Source organism: Sus scrofa, chromosome 15 (genome assembly GCF_000003025.6).
Source record: "Sus scrofa isolate TJ Tabasco breed Duroc chromosome 15, Sscrofa11.1, whole genome shotgun sequence".
Lineage (NCBI taxonomy): Eukaryota > Metazoa > Chordata > Mammalia > Artiodactyla > Suidae > Sus > Sus scrofa.
The window spans coordinates 92,271,029-92,284,327 of record NC_010457.5 but is presented as its reverse complement, the minus strand read 5'-3'; the positions used below and the strand labels follow the sequence as shown (position 1 = coordinate 92,284,327).

At 31.7% G+C, this 13,299-nt stretch overlaps 1 protein-coding gene across 5 annotated transcripts in view; it reads left to right on the top strand.

Annotated features, from left to right (window-relative positions):
- Positions 1–13,299, top strand: part of CALCRL (calcitonin receptor like receptor) — a 99,196-nt gene that overhangs the window by 48,132 nt on the left and 37,765 nt on the right. For 2 of the 5 annotated variants that reach the window (XM_005672015.3, XM_005672014.3), the window contains 7 exons: positions 3,331–3,421; positions 3,595–3,684; positions 4,704–4,796; positions 6,994–7,129; positions 10,208–10,318; positions 10,419–10,531; positions 11,874–11,965. In XM_005672015.3, coding sequence (XP_005672072.1) covers positions 4,743–4,796; positions 6,994–7,129; positions 10,208–10,318; positions 10,419–10,531; positions 11,874–11,965 — 506 coding nt within the window. In that variant the 5' untranslated portion in view covers positions 3,331–3,421; positions 3,595–3,684; positions 4,704–4,742. 5 annotated transcript variants of the gene reach the window in all.

Below are 13,299 nucleotides of genomic sequence, written 5' to 3'. Positions count from 1 at the left end.
TCCCTGTTTAGAACCTTATGAATGACTCTTATGTACTAAGTGTAAAAGTATTGAACTAAGTCTCAAAAATCAACACAAGATTAGTGCTCTCTAACGTGATAACTCTTTACACTGAGGGCAGAAATCTTTTGTTCTCTTCTGTTGCCCAGCACAACTACGTAAAAGTAGATGCTCAACAAATAGTATAAGAATGGCTTATTGAATTTCAAGAATTTCTTAGTCTAAACCACATTTTAAAGTGTTTGAAAGTGAGATAATGCATGTGCTTTTGATTTTGATAACTTAGCAGAATGGCAAGTCTGAGTTGTCAAGCCCTTTACTTGACAATGGTACAAGCTGTTCCATTTGTTTAATATACCATAAAGAAAGGCATGTACTAGATGGGAAATGACCTCACTTTGCTCACGCAAAGGTTCAGGATACTTAATGGCAAATTAGATGTGTGGGAAATGCTTTTGTTAGCCAACTTTACAGTGACTGAATGAATAAACAGGAGAGAATATGGCTTAGAACCTGTGAAAATCTAAGATATTTTGGAAATGGAAAAGTGAAAGATGAAAGTTGGGTTTTTTTCATTTTTGTCTTCTTAGGCCCGCACCCCATGACATATGGAAGTTCCCAGGCTAGGGGTCAAATTGGAGCTGCAGCTGTTGGCCTCAGCCATAGCCACAGCAACACAGGATCCTAGTTGCCTCTGTGACCTATTACACAGTTCAGGGCAACACCTGATCCTTAACCCAGTGAGCAAGGCCAGGGGTTGAACCCATATCTTATAGATACTAGTCAGCTTCATTACTGCTGAACCATGATGGGAACGCCATGGGTTTTTTTCTTAATCTTGTAGTGAACATACGTTTTTAATATTAGGGTTAGGTAACTCACCACAAAATAAGAATTATTATTAAAAAATTGGAAAGTGTATATAGGTATAACAAAAATTTGAGAAATAAGTAGGTTTGAAAGACACTGGATGTTTTTGTGTTCTGGTAAATTAGTGTTGCTTAAGTCACACTGATTTATAATGTTTATGTAGAATAAAACATGTTTTTACACTGAAATAAGCCAAGAAGATTGATTAAAATTTGTGGATTTGGAAATGTAGAACTATAAAAAGAAATTTAGAAATATCTTGTGTTGCAGATCTATTGAGATGTTAAGATGGACTGAGAATGATGCTACATAAAGCCTTGAGTAACTAGGAAGATATATTTCAAAAGTTATTTGAGGTTTTAAGTCAAAGTTCTTCTTGTGATAAAATAAATCATTTAAATTTTATTTTGATGATTCTTTGGGCAAGAAGCCTAAAGACTATCTAGAAATAAGCTATTTTTTATTTCATGTGTACAGTAAAAAAAGTTATTTTGTTTCTAGTACTAGAACCAAATCTGCCACTTTGTTTAATTTTGAGGAGTAAAAATATAAAACAGCATCTATAGGATCCATGAGAAAGAGAAAATATGAATAGCTACCACTAGTATCATTGTGATTACAGATTTACTTAAAAGTTTAAATGAGAAATTTCTCAATTTTGAAGAAGTCTTTCACATTAAACAAACCTAAGCTCACATGGAAAAATCCACTGCCAGACTCATTTAACTTGACCTCCTCTAATTAAGTCCTTGATCTCTCCTCAAAATTGAATGGGAACTACAATATTTGACCAGGCAACAAAGAACCAATGAGATAAACCAAGGAGTAAAATTAAACATACCCCTGATAATAATGATGTCATTAAACCTACCAGCATGAGAATCAATCTAAAATGACCTTCAGATGTATCTGCAATGGCATTATCTATATGCTCAGGCATGATCCATTCATTATTGACCTACGGAACTCTTGGTGAAAGAAGTAATTTTTCTATAACCACCACTCACCACATGTGTCTGCTGGCAGGGAAATTTGCTAAGTCCTTTGCAGAGTAGATTTCCTCAAGTGAAATGGATCACCACATAAAATGAATACTGCCAGACCTAGTGAAGAATACAGTTATCCACCATGTTTTTGAAAGACTGCCACCCAAACTTGCTGTTGTATCCTTGATAAAACCGGGGGTCATAAACCTGCCCCCTTAGTTAGGAGTGCTTTGAATTTGCACAGTGCAAAATACAATCTTGTTCCTGGTAGCACATTTTCCAGATCACTAGGGAATAGGGTGAAAAAAAGAAAGCTATAAACGTGAAATTACTTGCATTGATAAATATTTCTTGAGTTGAATAAAGTCTTCTTAAATTATTGGTACCAGAATGATCAATTGAACACTAAGATATATTTCCCTAAGATACGTTTTGGAACTCTGACTTTGAAACCCATTAGATAAATGACAAAAATAACCTGTAGTGTTGAGTGAAATATTTTTCAAATATGTTGGATATAGGAAAATTCTGACAAGTTTTTGAGGTACTTTCCTCTTCAATTTTTGAGGCCATGTACACACTGAAGGTAATTTAATCATGACTCATGTAAAATATCAAAGCATTGTTTAATAAAAACTTGATTTCCTAGTAAAATAATATTTCCTTACATTCTCATTTGTGTATTTCTGTCTTATATATATTTAATATATAAAAATGTGAGCTATGAATGTTTTAAAATTGGCTTAAGCTATATGACTTCCAAAGACAGTAAACTACTATTTATTCAATATTCAAACTACAGAACTCAAAAACTGAGTAAAGGATCTTATTTGGTATTAAGATAAACATGCTGATATAAGAACTTTTTTCTCAATTTCCAATGTCAGTATAGATTCACACACTATCTAATATCTTCTAACAGAAGAAATTATAGTTAATGAATAGTTATGATTAGTGTTCCTTGTTGTTAGCTTAAAATCCTTAAGTACTTTATTATTTCATTTTTTATTCATTTATTCATTAATTTATACAGCAAATGTAAATTAACTAAATGACATGAAGCATACAAAGATCAATTATATATAGTTTCTGGTTTTGAGAAACCACGCCAGCTAGGAAAATAGATATAAGTAACTAAGACTGATAAAATATTCCAATAAATACTAAATAAAATAATTCAAAGGAAGTTTATAGTTTAATTGAAAAGAGTTTTTATTATATTCTAGTTCTTTGAAATTTACATAAGTAAAATATTCACTTAATTGCTCAATACCATTCTGGATAAATGAAAATTGATGTTTCTCCATATAATAGAAAATAACAAATATATGTGACAAAACAAATATAAGCAAAATAACTTAAAAATTAGAATATATTAATAAAAGTATCATTTTAATAGTGATATAGTCTTTGAAAATTTGAAATGATTTTGGCTCATTTAAATAGTATTAAATTATATCAATCAATATTTCAGGTCTTGACCTTTGTATTTAAGAAATTCTTCGAGACAATGTTGATTCTGATCCAAGAGAAAATGTGATTTGAGTCTGGAGACAATTGTGCATGTAAGTATTGGAAAATTAGATTCTTCTCATGGTACAATGTAATAAAAACTAAAATATCAACTCATTAATTACTGAACAGCAAAACACTGATTAATTATTTTTCTTCTGTTAGATGATTTTTGTATCTAAAATTAATGCAATTTTTCATATTTTTTGGTTGTATTTTCCTTAAGATCAACTAAAAATAAAAGCTCAAAATACCTGTTAGAAGAGAAAATACTATTTGGAAGATTGCTACATTTAAAAAGAAAAGCTTTTTCTAGGTAAGTCATTGATGAGGACAAGCAACGGCTCTCATTGCTACTCAATGGTGTTCTTGCATATGATAATAAAAATAAGTAAAACATAGAAAACATTTTAATAATTTTTACTCTAACATTCACCCTATAATAAAAATCGTGACACACTTCCTAATAAGATTAAACCTAAGTTCATAATTCACTGGCAAGTATCTATTGGTTAAAATTTTCTTAATCTCCCTTGAAAAACATTTTCTATACATTCAGTTAAATAAAAATTACATTTTATGACTATATCATGGTAACTTATATTTCATAAAAGTCATACCAGAGTAGGTTGCTCATGGACCTTATAGGGAGTAAGCATTGCATAATTTACCCCCACAATGTTTAACTCTTAGAATTAAGTCAACAGGGAATTGATACTTAATAGAAATACTTTTATTTGGTATTCTCCATCTTCTGTAATCTTACTTTAATAATAAGTAAATAATTAAAGACTTAGGGAATCTTTTATTTCTTGATTAAAAAAATTAAATGCCGCAGTGAAGAAAAATTAATTTATAAGGCCATTTTTAATGACACATAGATTTTCTTTCTCAAGAAATTGGCCTAAATACAGTTTTCTCCCTTAAATTGTTGAAGAGTTATAAAGTTTAAAATGAGATTAATATTTTAGGAAGTAAAGGTAAGTTTTATAGTAAAATATGCTATCAAAACTTGTATTTCTTTGTTCTTGTGAAACTTAATTTTGATACTTTAGCCATTTAATACCAATTTTGGTAAAATGTAAGATGTTTCTAGTTACTTAAAAATATATCTATAATAGGCTTTCCTGTTTGTAAACTAATTAAATTAAAATGTATTTAATTAAGCTCTTTACTACTTTAAGCCATAATGCTCTTAACATTTGTAATATGTAAGACTCTTAATTGAATCCTTGAAGCAAAACTATTGTGTGGTTTTAAAAGATATTTTCCACTGAGAGCCATGTATATTTCATAAATGTTGATAAATTATATTTCTTTTATTTTCTATTGCAGTTTGATTTATATTACATCACATAGTTCATTTCGGCTTTAATGATGGAGAAAAAGTATATCCTGTATTTTCTGTTTCTCTTACCTTTTTTTATGGTAAGCATAAATTCTCATATATCTTCCTATCTAAGATTACTTACATTTTAACTTCCAATATACCCATAATTGATAAAAAGTTAATCACACAAAATAACATGTGATTATTTGATGCATAAATTAAATATATTATATATCTAATCAACTTAGCAATAATTATTTCCTTCCTAGTGTACACTTTTAGGCTTTGAATCCTACAATAGGCCCTATAATGTGGTGGTGCAGTGGCGGGGGGGTTGTCAAGTAAGGAAGGACTATGGATACAAAAGTGCAAACACTGGAGGAAAGTAATTGCCAGAGTTTAGAAAAAAAATGAAGTGACTCTTTGGGGAGTCGTACATAGTAGATGAAATATTTTCAACCAGATCTGTTGATTCTGAATTAGATCTATTAAAATAACAATTTCAACCTGTTGAGTTTCCCCTTATTCTGCCAACTGATTGATTTATATGACTGAAAGCAATTTGTACCCATGCACTATGTTTAAAATTACTTTCCTCATCCATTCATTCCAAAAAGAATATTGAGTCCATTTTTCTTCAAGCATGGATGCTAAATTTGTGGCAGATGTGTAGGTGAGTGTGTGCACTCCTGTGTGCCTCTGCACAAATATTCAGGGGATGTGGGCTGGAGGTAGAAGGTAGACTAAGAATGACTAAAAATCAGTTGCTATACTGGAGGGGTTATGTGCCTTATACATTTAATTTTATTTTTATTTACAGAAATATTTTGTTCTTATTTTTCTTACATTAAAGCAGTGACTTTACTCTTAGCTCAATATATGAATGAGAAACTGAGAGACATAATCTCATCTAATTCTGTGAGAGCAAATAATTTTCCTGTGGTGTTTCCAAGTAAACCCCACAAAGATTCAGACAAAGAAACTCAAGAAAAATATAGAAAACTTAAACAGGAGAAAAACACAACCACATTCCTGTCAGCATTTGGATTTAAAAACATTCCCAAGTCTAGGAACAGTCCAAATTCTGCACTCCTAGATGTTATCTTAGGTAAACAGACTAGAATGCAAGATAGGATTCCTGTTTCTTTAGCTTCCACCCTCCCTTGAGCATGCCAATGAGTTGCACAGGCCAAAGCTGATTCCCTGCAGGTAATTCTGTAACAGATTACCAATCTGATTATTGTAATTTAAGGAACTATGACCTTTTTTCTTGAATTCATTCAGACAAGGTGCAGTGGGTTTTAAGTAAAAATAAAAATGATATTGATTTTTATGCAATTCTATAAACTTTCTGAGAACAGGAGAAAAGCATCTCTTCTTGATGAAAACTGCTTATTTCTCGTGCAGCACAAGAGTTGCATAAATCTTTATTAAGAAATCAAAACCAATCAAAGAATGAAAGAGTTCATGTTCAATGGCGGTCAGATGATGTTGAAACACACTAAGGGAATATTACTATTTAAATTTAAGTTAAATTCAACTTCCTGCTAGAGAACAGAAAATCAAGAATAAGGGGACAAAGAGTAGAAATATAACTGCTCATGGAAAATAATAGAATTAATGCAAAAGAAAAGAAGAAATAAGGTTGAAGACAAGTTTTTACAGGCTTCATGGTACAAAAAAAAAGTCATGTAGAAATTAAAGAGTAAGTGAAGCTAGAAATAGTGCTACTAAAGTAGAAGTATATAAATATATACCTTGTCTAAAACCTTTTATCGCTGTGCATATAATAAAAGTTCTATTTACCAGCATCATAAATGAACTTGTCATTTGGATTATCAAAATATAATTATAAAAATGGCAACAATTTTGAGTGTTTATCATGTGCCAGATACTTTCCCTGCTTATCTTGATGCTATTCTATCCTGCTTGAAAATAAGAAAGCAGAGGCTTAGGGGATTAAATATTTTACCCACATTCCCATAGTGGGTAAAAAAGTAGAGGTGGATTTTGAATACAGCTGTCTGCATTCCAGAATACGTGGCCAGGAGATGACTCCCACAGGCTTCTGAAGAGAGCGTGGACTGTGCCTCCCAGTATTGCTAATGGCAACTTTTACTGGTGGCTTGACATTGAACACGAGGGGGCTATTTACAATGGAAACTGGCAATACTACAAATCAGAGATTTTCCTCCAGAGCCCCATGCAGCACATCATACTGTTTTTCCATCATAACAAATTGCCTCTGACAGACATTCTCACAATTCTGAAGTTTTATTTTTTTTACTCTCCTAGATTCTTGTCATAGCAGAAACAGAAGAAGAAAACCCTGATGACTTAATTCAGTTGACTGTTACTAGAAATAAAATCATGACAGCTCAATATGAATGTTATCAAAAAATTATGCAAGACCCTATTCAACAAACAGAAGGTAAACATTAGTATTTTTAAATGCATTTGCTATATTTTAAAAAGAAAAGGGCCCCATTATATCATTATGAGTTCCTTAGGTTCATTCTTACAAATGGGTTAGTTTCTAGTTTCTTGGTGTACCTGCAGTTTTAATTACTTATTTATGAAGAACATTTTATGACATAATTTACCTTTCTCCTTTTAAAAATTCTAATAAAAACAGGTAAGACAGGGATATTTTTAGTAACATTTTTTATGGTATAAAGATATTTAAAATACCAAATAAGTGTGAGTCTTGAACTAAATTAGTGACAGTTGATCTTCACTTTATGTAATTTTTATTCTGTTTTCATAAGCTGCTTGATAGGAGCTTCATAAAAAAATGACAATTTTCTTTGCATGATGCATACTTTATATATTATATTTGGTAGCAAAGCTAATGAAACACAAGAGTTTCTGTTTCCAGGAAGGTATTTTTAACGAATTTTTGAAACATTTATTGATGGCATACTAGTGCCATATGTTTGCTTTGATTCTGAGTAGCACAAGTAGAGTTGCCAAATTTTAGCAAAAACCAGAAACCAAAACCAAGTCCTATATTTTATCTGGCAACCCTAAAGACAGAGTTATCTTCAAAATATAAAATGCAAAACTCATAGTGAAACAAAGCAAAATGTAAAGACCCTAGATATTTTTAAATCTTTAAATGATCAGTGGAAACAAGGATTTTAAAATTTGTGGGGAAATATTTGATAGTATAAAAACAGTATCTGTTATACACATGGAATGTTAAAAGTATGTTACTATTAATATGAGTAACTGTCAAAATGAATTTGCTTGTGAAAAAGAGAAAAAAGCATTTTTTATCACATTGCTCAACTCTTGAAATCTTAATCTAACTGAACAATATATACTGTTATTAGTTTAAAATTATTGAATTAACACTTTCCAAATCATCTAGATATATGTGAAATTAAACTTCAAATCTAATCATTGAACAATAAGAATAAGTTTATGAGGATTTTGTGGTAAAATAATTTTGCGACAAAATAAGTTTAGGATCACCACACAATAAATCTTCCTCTTGGAGCTTTTTCATGCACTGGCCAGGGATTGAACCCACATCCTTGGGGATACTTGTGGAGTTTGTTACTGCTGAGCCACATGGGAACTCTTGCACTTTCTAATTTTTAAATATTCTATAAAATTGTGTAATAAAGAAATGTCTCTAACTTTGTGTTTTCCAAATCAACTTGACCACAAACTTTTTTTAATGGAATACCTATTCATGCCTCACTCAAAATTCTGGACCTTACAATCTATCATGCTGCCATAATGGTAGAATCCTTTGGAGCAGTGATAAGGATTTGTATAAGATGCTTTCCAAAATAATATCAGGGCAATTTTCTCTGATAGGTCACAAAATGCATTTTATTTAACAATATGTCGACACACACTATTTAAATAAGTGTTTAAAAAGTCACAGGAGGGAAAACTGAAACTATCTGAGGTTTTTAAAAAATTAGAATTATTGAAAATTTCAGGCCAATAGAATTTTTTCAACTTTCATGAAGCCTAGATTGATTCTGAGATTGTTGTATAAATGTTAAAAATATAAACACCTCATGCAACATTCAAATTTCTATACATGTGTGTTTACCTAGCAAGGAGGAAACATTTTCCCTGATTATAGGCTGTTATAACAGTGGGACATTGGTCATCTTATTTCTCTCTGCTTTAAAGTTTTTCTATTTTTCATGTAAAAGGTTTTTTCTCTTGATGTTGGTAAGAGAAAAATATGAGATTAAACACTCTACTCCATTTGAAAAGAAAAGGAAGGAATGTAAGAACTAGAATTTGGAAGAGGGACCTAAATAAGTATGTGTCAGGGTTAATGTGGTAAATCAGGAAATATTGGAATGTTCATCTGTTCACTGAGAAAATACTATACACCTTGCCCTGAGAATACAGTTTCTAAAATAAAGCATGTTTACAATTTCCCATATTTTTCATTTTTTTTTTTTTTTTTGGTCTTTTTTTGCTATTTCTTGGGCCTCTCCCACGGCATATGTAAGTTCCCAGGCTAGGGGTCCAATCGGAGCTATAGCCACCGGCCTACGCCAGAGCCACAGCAACGCGGGATCCGAGCCGCGTCTGCAACCTACACCACAGCTCACGGCAACGCCGGATCATTAACCCACTGAGCAAGGGCAAGGACCGAACCCGCAACCTCATGGCTCCCAGTCAGATTCGTTAACCACTGCGCCACGACGGGAACTCCAATTTCCCATATTTTTCAAATTTCAACCATAGGGACACCAGTTGGTTACTACTTTATGGTTAAGGACAACCAGCAAAGACCACATGATTTATCAAATAAGTAGCTACCTTTGACAATTAGAATTAAAGCTAAACTTCAGGGAGTTCCCATCATGGCACAATAGAAAAGAATTCAACTAGGAACCATGAAGTTGCAGGTTCGACCCCTGGCCTCGCTCAGTGGGTTAAGGATACAGCATTGCCGTGAGCTGTAGCGTAGGTCACAAACACAGCTCAGATCCAGTGTTGCTATGGCTCTGGCATAGGCCGGCGGCTATAGCTCCAATTAGACCCCTAGCCTGGGAACCTCCATATGCTGCTGGTGAGGCCCTAAAAAAAAAAAAAAAGACAAAAAAAAAAAAAAAAGAAGTTATTCTAGTAACTACTTTGTGAAAAACTCAAGTAATTGTTATAGATTTTATATGATGTCTTCATTGACATAGACAGTCTTCATTCATGTCAATGTGAGTCTACCATTAAGACTTTAATGTCTGGAGTTCCCTTTGTGGCTCAGTAGTTAACAATTCTAACTGAGATCCATGAGGAAGGATGCAGGTCCAATCCCTGGCCTCACTCAGTGGGTTAAGGATCCAGTAGTGCAGTGAATTCAGATCCTGCATTGCTGTGGCCTCTAGCCTAGGAACAACCATATGCCGCAGGTGTGGCACTAAAAAGCAAAAAAAAAAAAAATATATATATATATATATGTGTATATATATATGTCTTTCTGTATAACTAGAGGAAGTTAGTAAGATATAATTTTTACTCTCGTCTTAAGGCATTTACTGCAACAGAACCTGGGACGGATGGCTATGCTGGAATGATGTTGCTGCAGGAACAGAATCAATGCAGCATTGCCCTGATTACTTTCAGGACTTTGATCCTTCAGGTAAAAGCAGAAATTTATATACAAATTCCCTTGACATCTATTTAATAAACCCTATGTTTACCAAATTATCGTTCCCTATTTTTCCTTTTTAATTTTAAAGAAAAAGTTACGAAAATCTGTGACCAAGATGGAAACTGGTTTAGACATCCAGAAAGCAACAGAACATGGACAAATTATACCCAGTGTAATATTAACACACATGAGAAAGTACAGGTATGTAATAATTATAAATTCAAATTTAATTTAGACTATCTATTTAAAAAGTGGCTGATACAATATTGGAGAAATTTAGCTAGTGCTCTTTCTATTGTAAAGCCTTTTCATAATAAAAACAAGAAAAATACCTTTGTAGAAATAATTATTATTGATTTGGTCATTACACTGAAGAAGCAATCCTATTAGGACAAGTCAATGTCTCAGTATTGGAGTTTCAAGTTTTCAAAAGTAAACATACTTTAAAAGTGTAAGAAAAGGGAAATTTTTCATTTGTGGTAGAATTTCTAGAATTATATTCAGGAATCACAGTTCTATTTGCCCCTCAGCAGAAGGCTCTCATTCTGATTCGCTCTTATGTCATTCCCACTGGCATCCCCAATTTTAACATCATACATTAAAGTCAAGGTTAGTCATGATTTGTCACAACAATAAAGCTTGGATACAAAGAAGTGCCTTCGGGTGTATGTAGAGGAGTTTGTCACAGCAATTAAAACTGAGTCCTGATATCTGACTTCCTCTCTCTGCCCCTTACTAGCTGTGACCTTGGGCAAACCCTAACCTTTCTCTGCCTCAGTCCCCTCCTGTATAAAATGAGAGTAATAAAACCATCCTCTGGGTCTTCATAAGAATGGATTTAATACAAGGAAAGTATTTAAAAAACTAATGAGCATACAGTAAGCACTTGATAACTATCAGCTATCAATATAATTATAAATCATGTATTCTCTGCTTATTCAGAGTAGGGTTTGAAGAGAATTACAAAAATACACTCTGAAATGGGATAAATAGTATAAAGATGAATAATAATCAAAGAGAAAACTTTAAAACCAGGAGAAATAACTTTTTGGTACATATCACAGGCTCCCATAAACTACCATATTGAGATTCATTTTGGGAGCCTCAAATTTGTCAAGGGAAAAATATAACCAGTTGGGAAAGAAAGCATTATCTGGCATTTAAGTTTAAACAAACAAAAATTAAAAAGAGCATTTGATTTAAGGTACCCAAAGTAATGGAGTTAAAATTGCCAATGTCCTCCAAAATTTAAAAAGCTGGTTTCATATTTACATAAACTAAATTAAGACAATTATTCCTTCATGTTTAATATGACTTCTAATTTCTTAAGTAAAAAGAGCAGACAGTTTTCATATCACTGATAAATTTTCATGGATATCTTCATTCTAGATGTATTAAAATATTTATTGGTTTGCAAGCTAAATGGCAAGGCTCCTAGATCACATGGTTTTAAAAATATGTTATTTTATTGATTTTGAACTTATACAGTTGTTGAATTATAGTTTTATATGAGCTTTAACATTTTTATTCATACAAATTACAGACTGCACTGAATTTATTTTACCTGACTATAATTGGACATGGATTATCTATTGCATCATTGCTTATCTCACTTGGTATATTCTTTTATTTCAAGTAAGTACATGTAAATTTTTTTTTCATTTACTTATTGTCTTTGGTGAATGCAGTGTCACATGCATGCGTATGTCATGCAATGATAGAATATATGAAATACAGATGATTTATAATGTTTAAAATAATTTGAAATATATTGACTTTATCTTGACTTTATATAGAGAAAGGAGATGAAATATCTGAAGCCTAACTTTATAACATTAGTACACTTATAAGATTAAAGTCATGTTGTAAGAAGGGAGCTAAAATCAATATGTAAATCTATCTGTATTTGTTTTAGAAACTGCCAAATGTTATAGGTCTTATTATAAATAAATTTTCAATTTCTTTCAATTTTAGTATCAGTATGAATGGTACATGATAGGAACCAGTCTTTTGTGCAAATAATAGCTATGGTATTTAGTATATTTTTTAAAATAATAATTTCAATATATTATTGTTAGGTTGTTTTTCCTGGTTTGGTGAGGTCATCATTAAAATGATTAAATTATACCTCAAATTTTACTTAAAATTACTCTCTTTTTGGTGGAAGGAGAATCAGCTCCAGTTTCTTGATTCAACCAATCAATAGTGATTTTTTTAATTGATAAGAAAGTAATTTAAAACATGCATATATTGTTTTATACATTAACATGGTCTTCATAATTTTGATCACCACCAGTCATTATAGAATGCAGTATAAAGAGTGGAGATATTTTATTGTATCTTCGTCACCATTGTCTTTGTCTTCATTTCTTCCTCCCCTTCTCATTCTCCTCCTCCTTCCCCACCCCTTCCTCCTTTTTCACCTTCTACTTTTTCAGCAGTCATCTTGGAACACTAGCAGCTTCAAAACCAACTAAAGCAATAGGACATTAAAGTAACTGAAATTAGAAATTATTAGACAGGAGTATATTAGATTCATACGTAATTGGAGACCATATTTTCAACCACAGTCCATCAAATATTCAACGTACATCAAATACTACATGAACCAACAAACCATTATCTCTTATAAGTTCAAAATCATGGGATCGACAGATTGCATTGTATAATAAATGAATCAAAATGAAAAGAATTTTTATACTAAAATATTGAAAATTTATTATATTATATTTTGCAACAAATTGCCAAAATGTTCTTGCTCAAAACAAACTGTCAGTTCTCAGTCACTACCTTTGTAATTAGTTACATAATATTAGTTGCTTATATACAGTTTAATAAAACTTCATGTCTTTACTTTTGAACATACTCTCAGCTTATGTAAGATTTTTGAAATGAATGCTATCTTTGGAGTAGGACTTCATTAAAACTTTCTAAAAGATTAAAAAATCTGTTCTAAAAAATGGAAAATA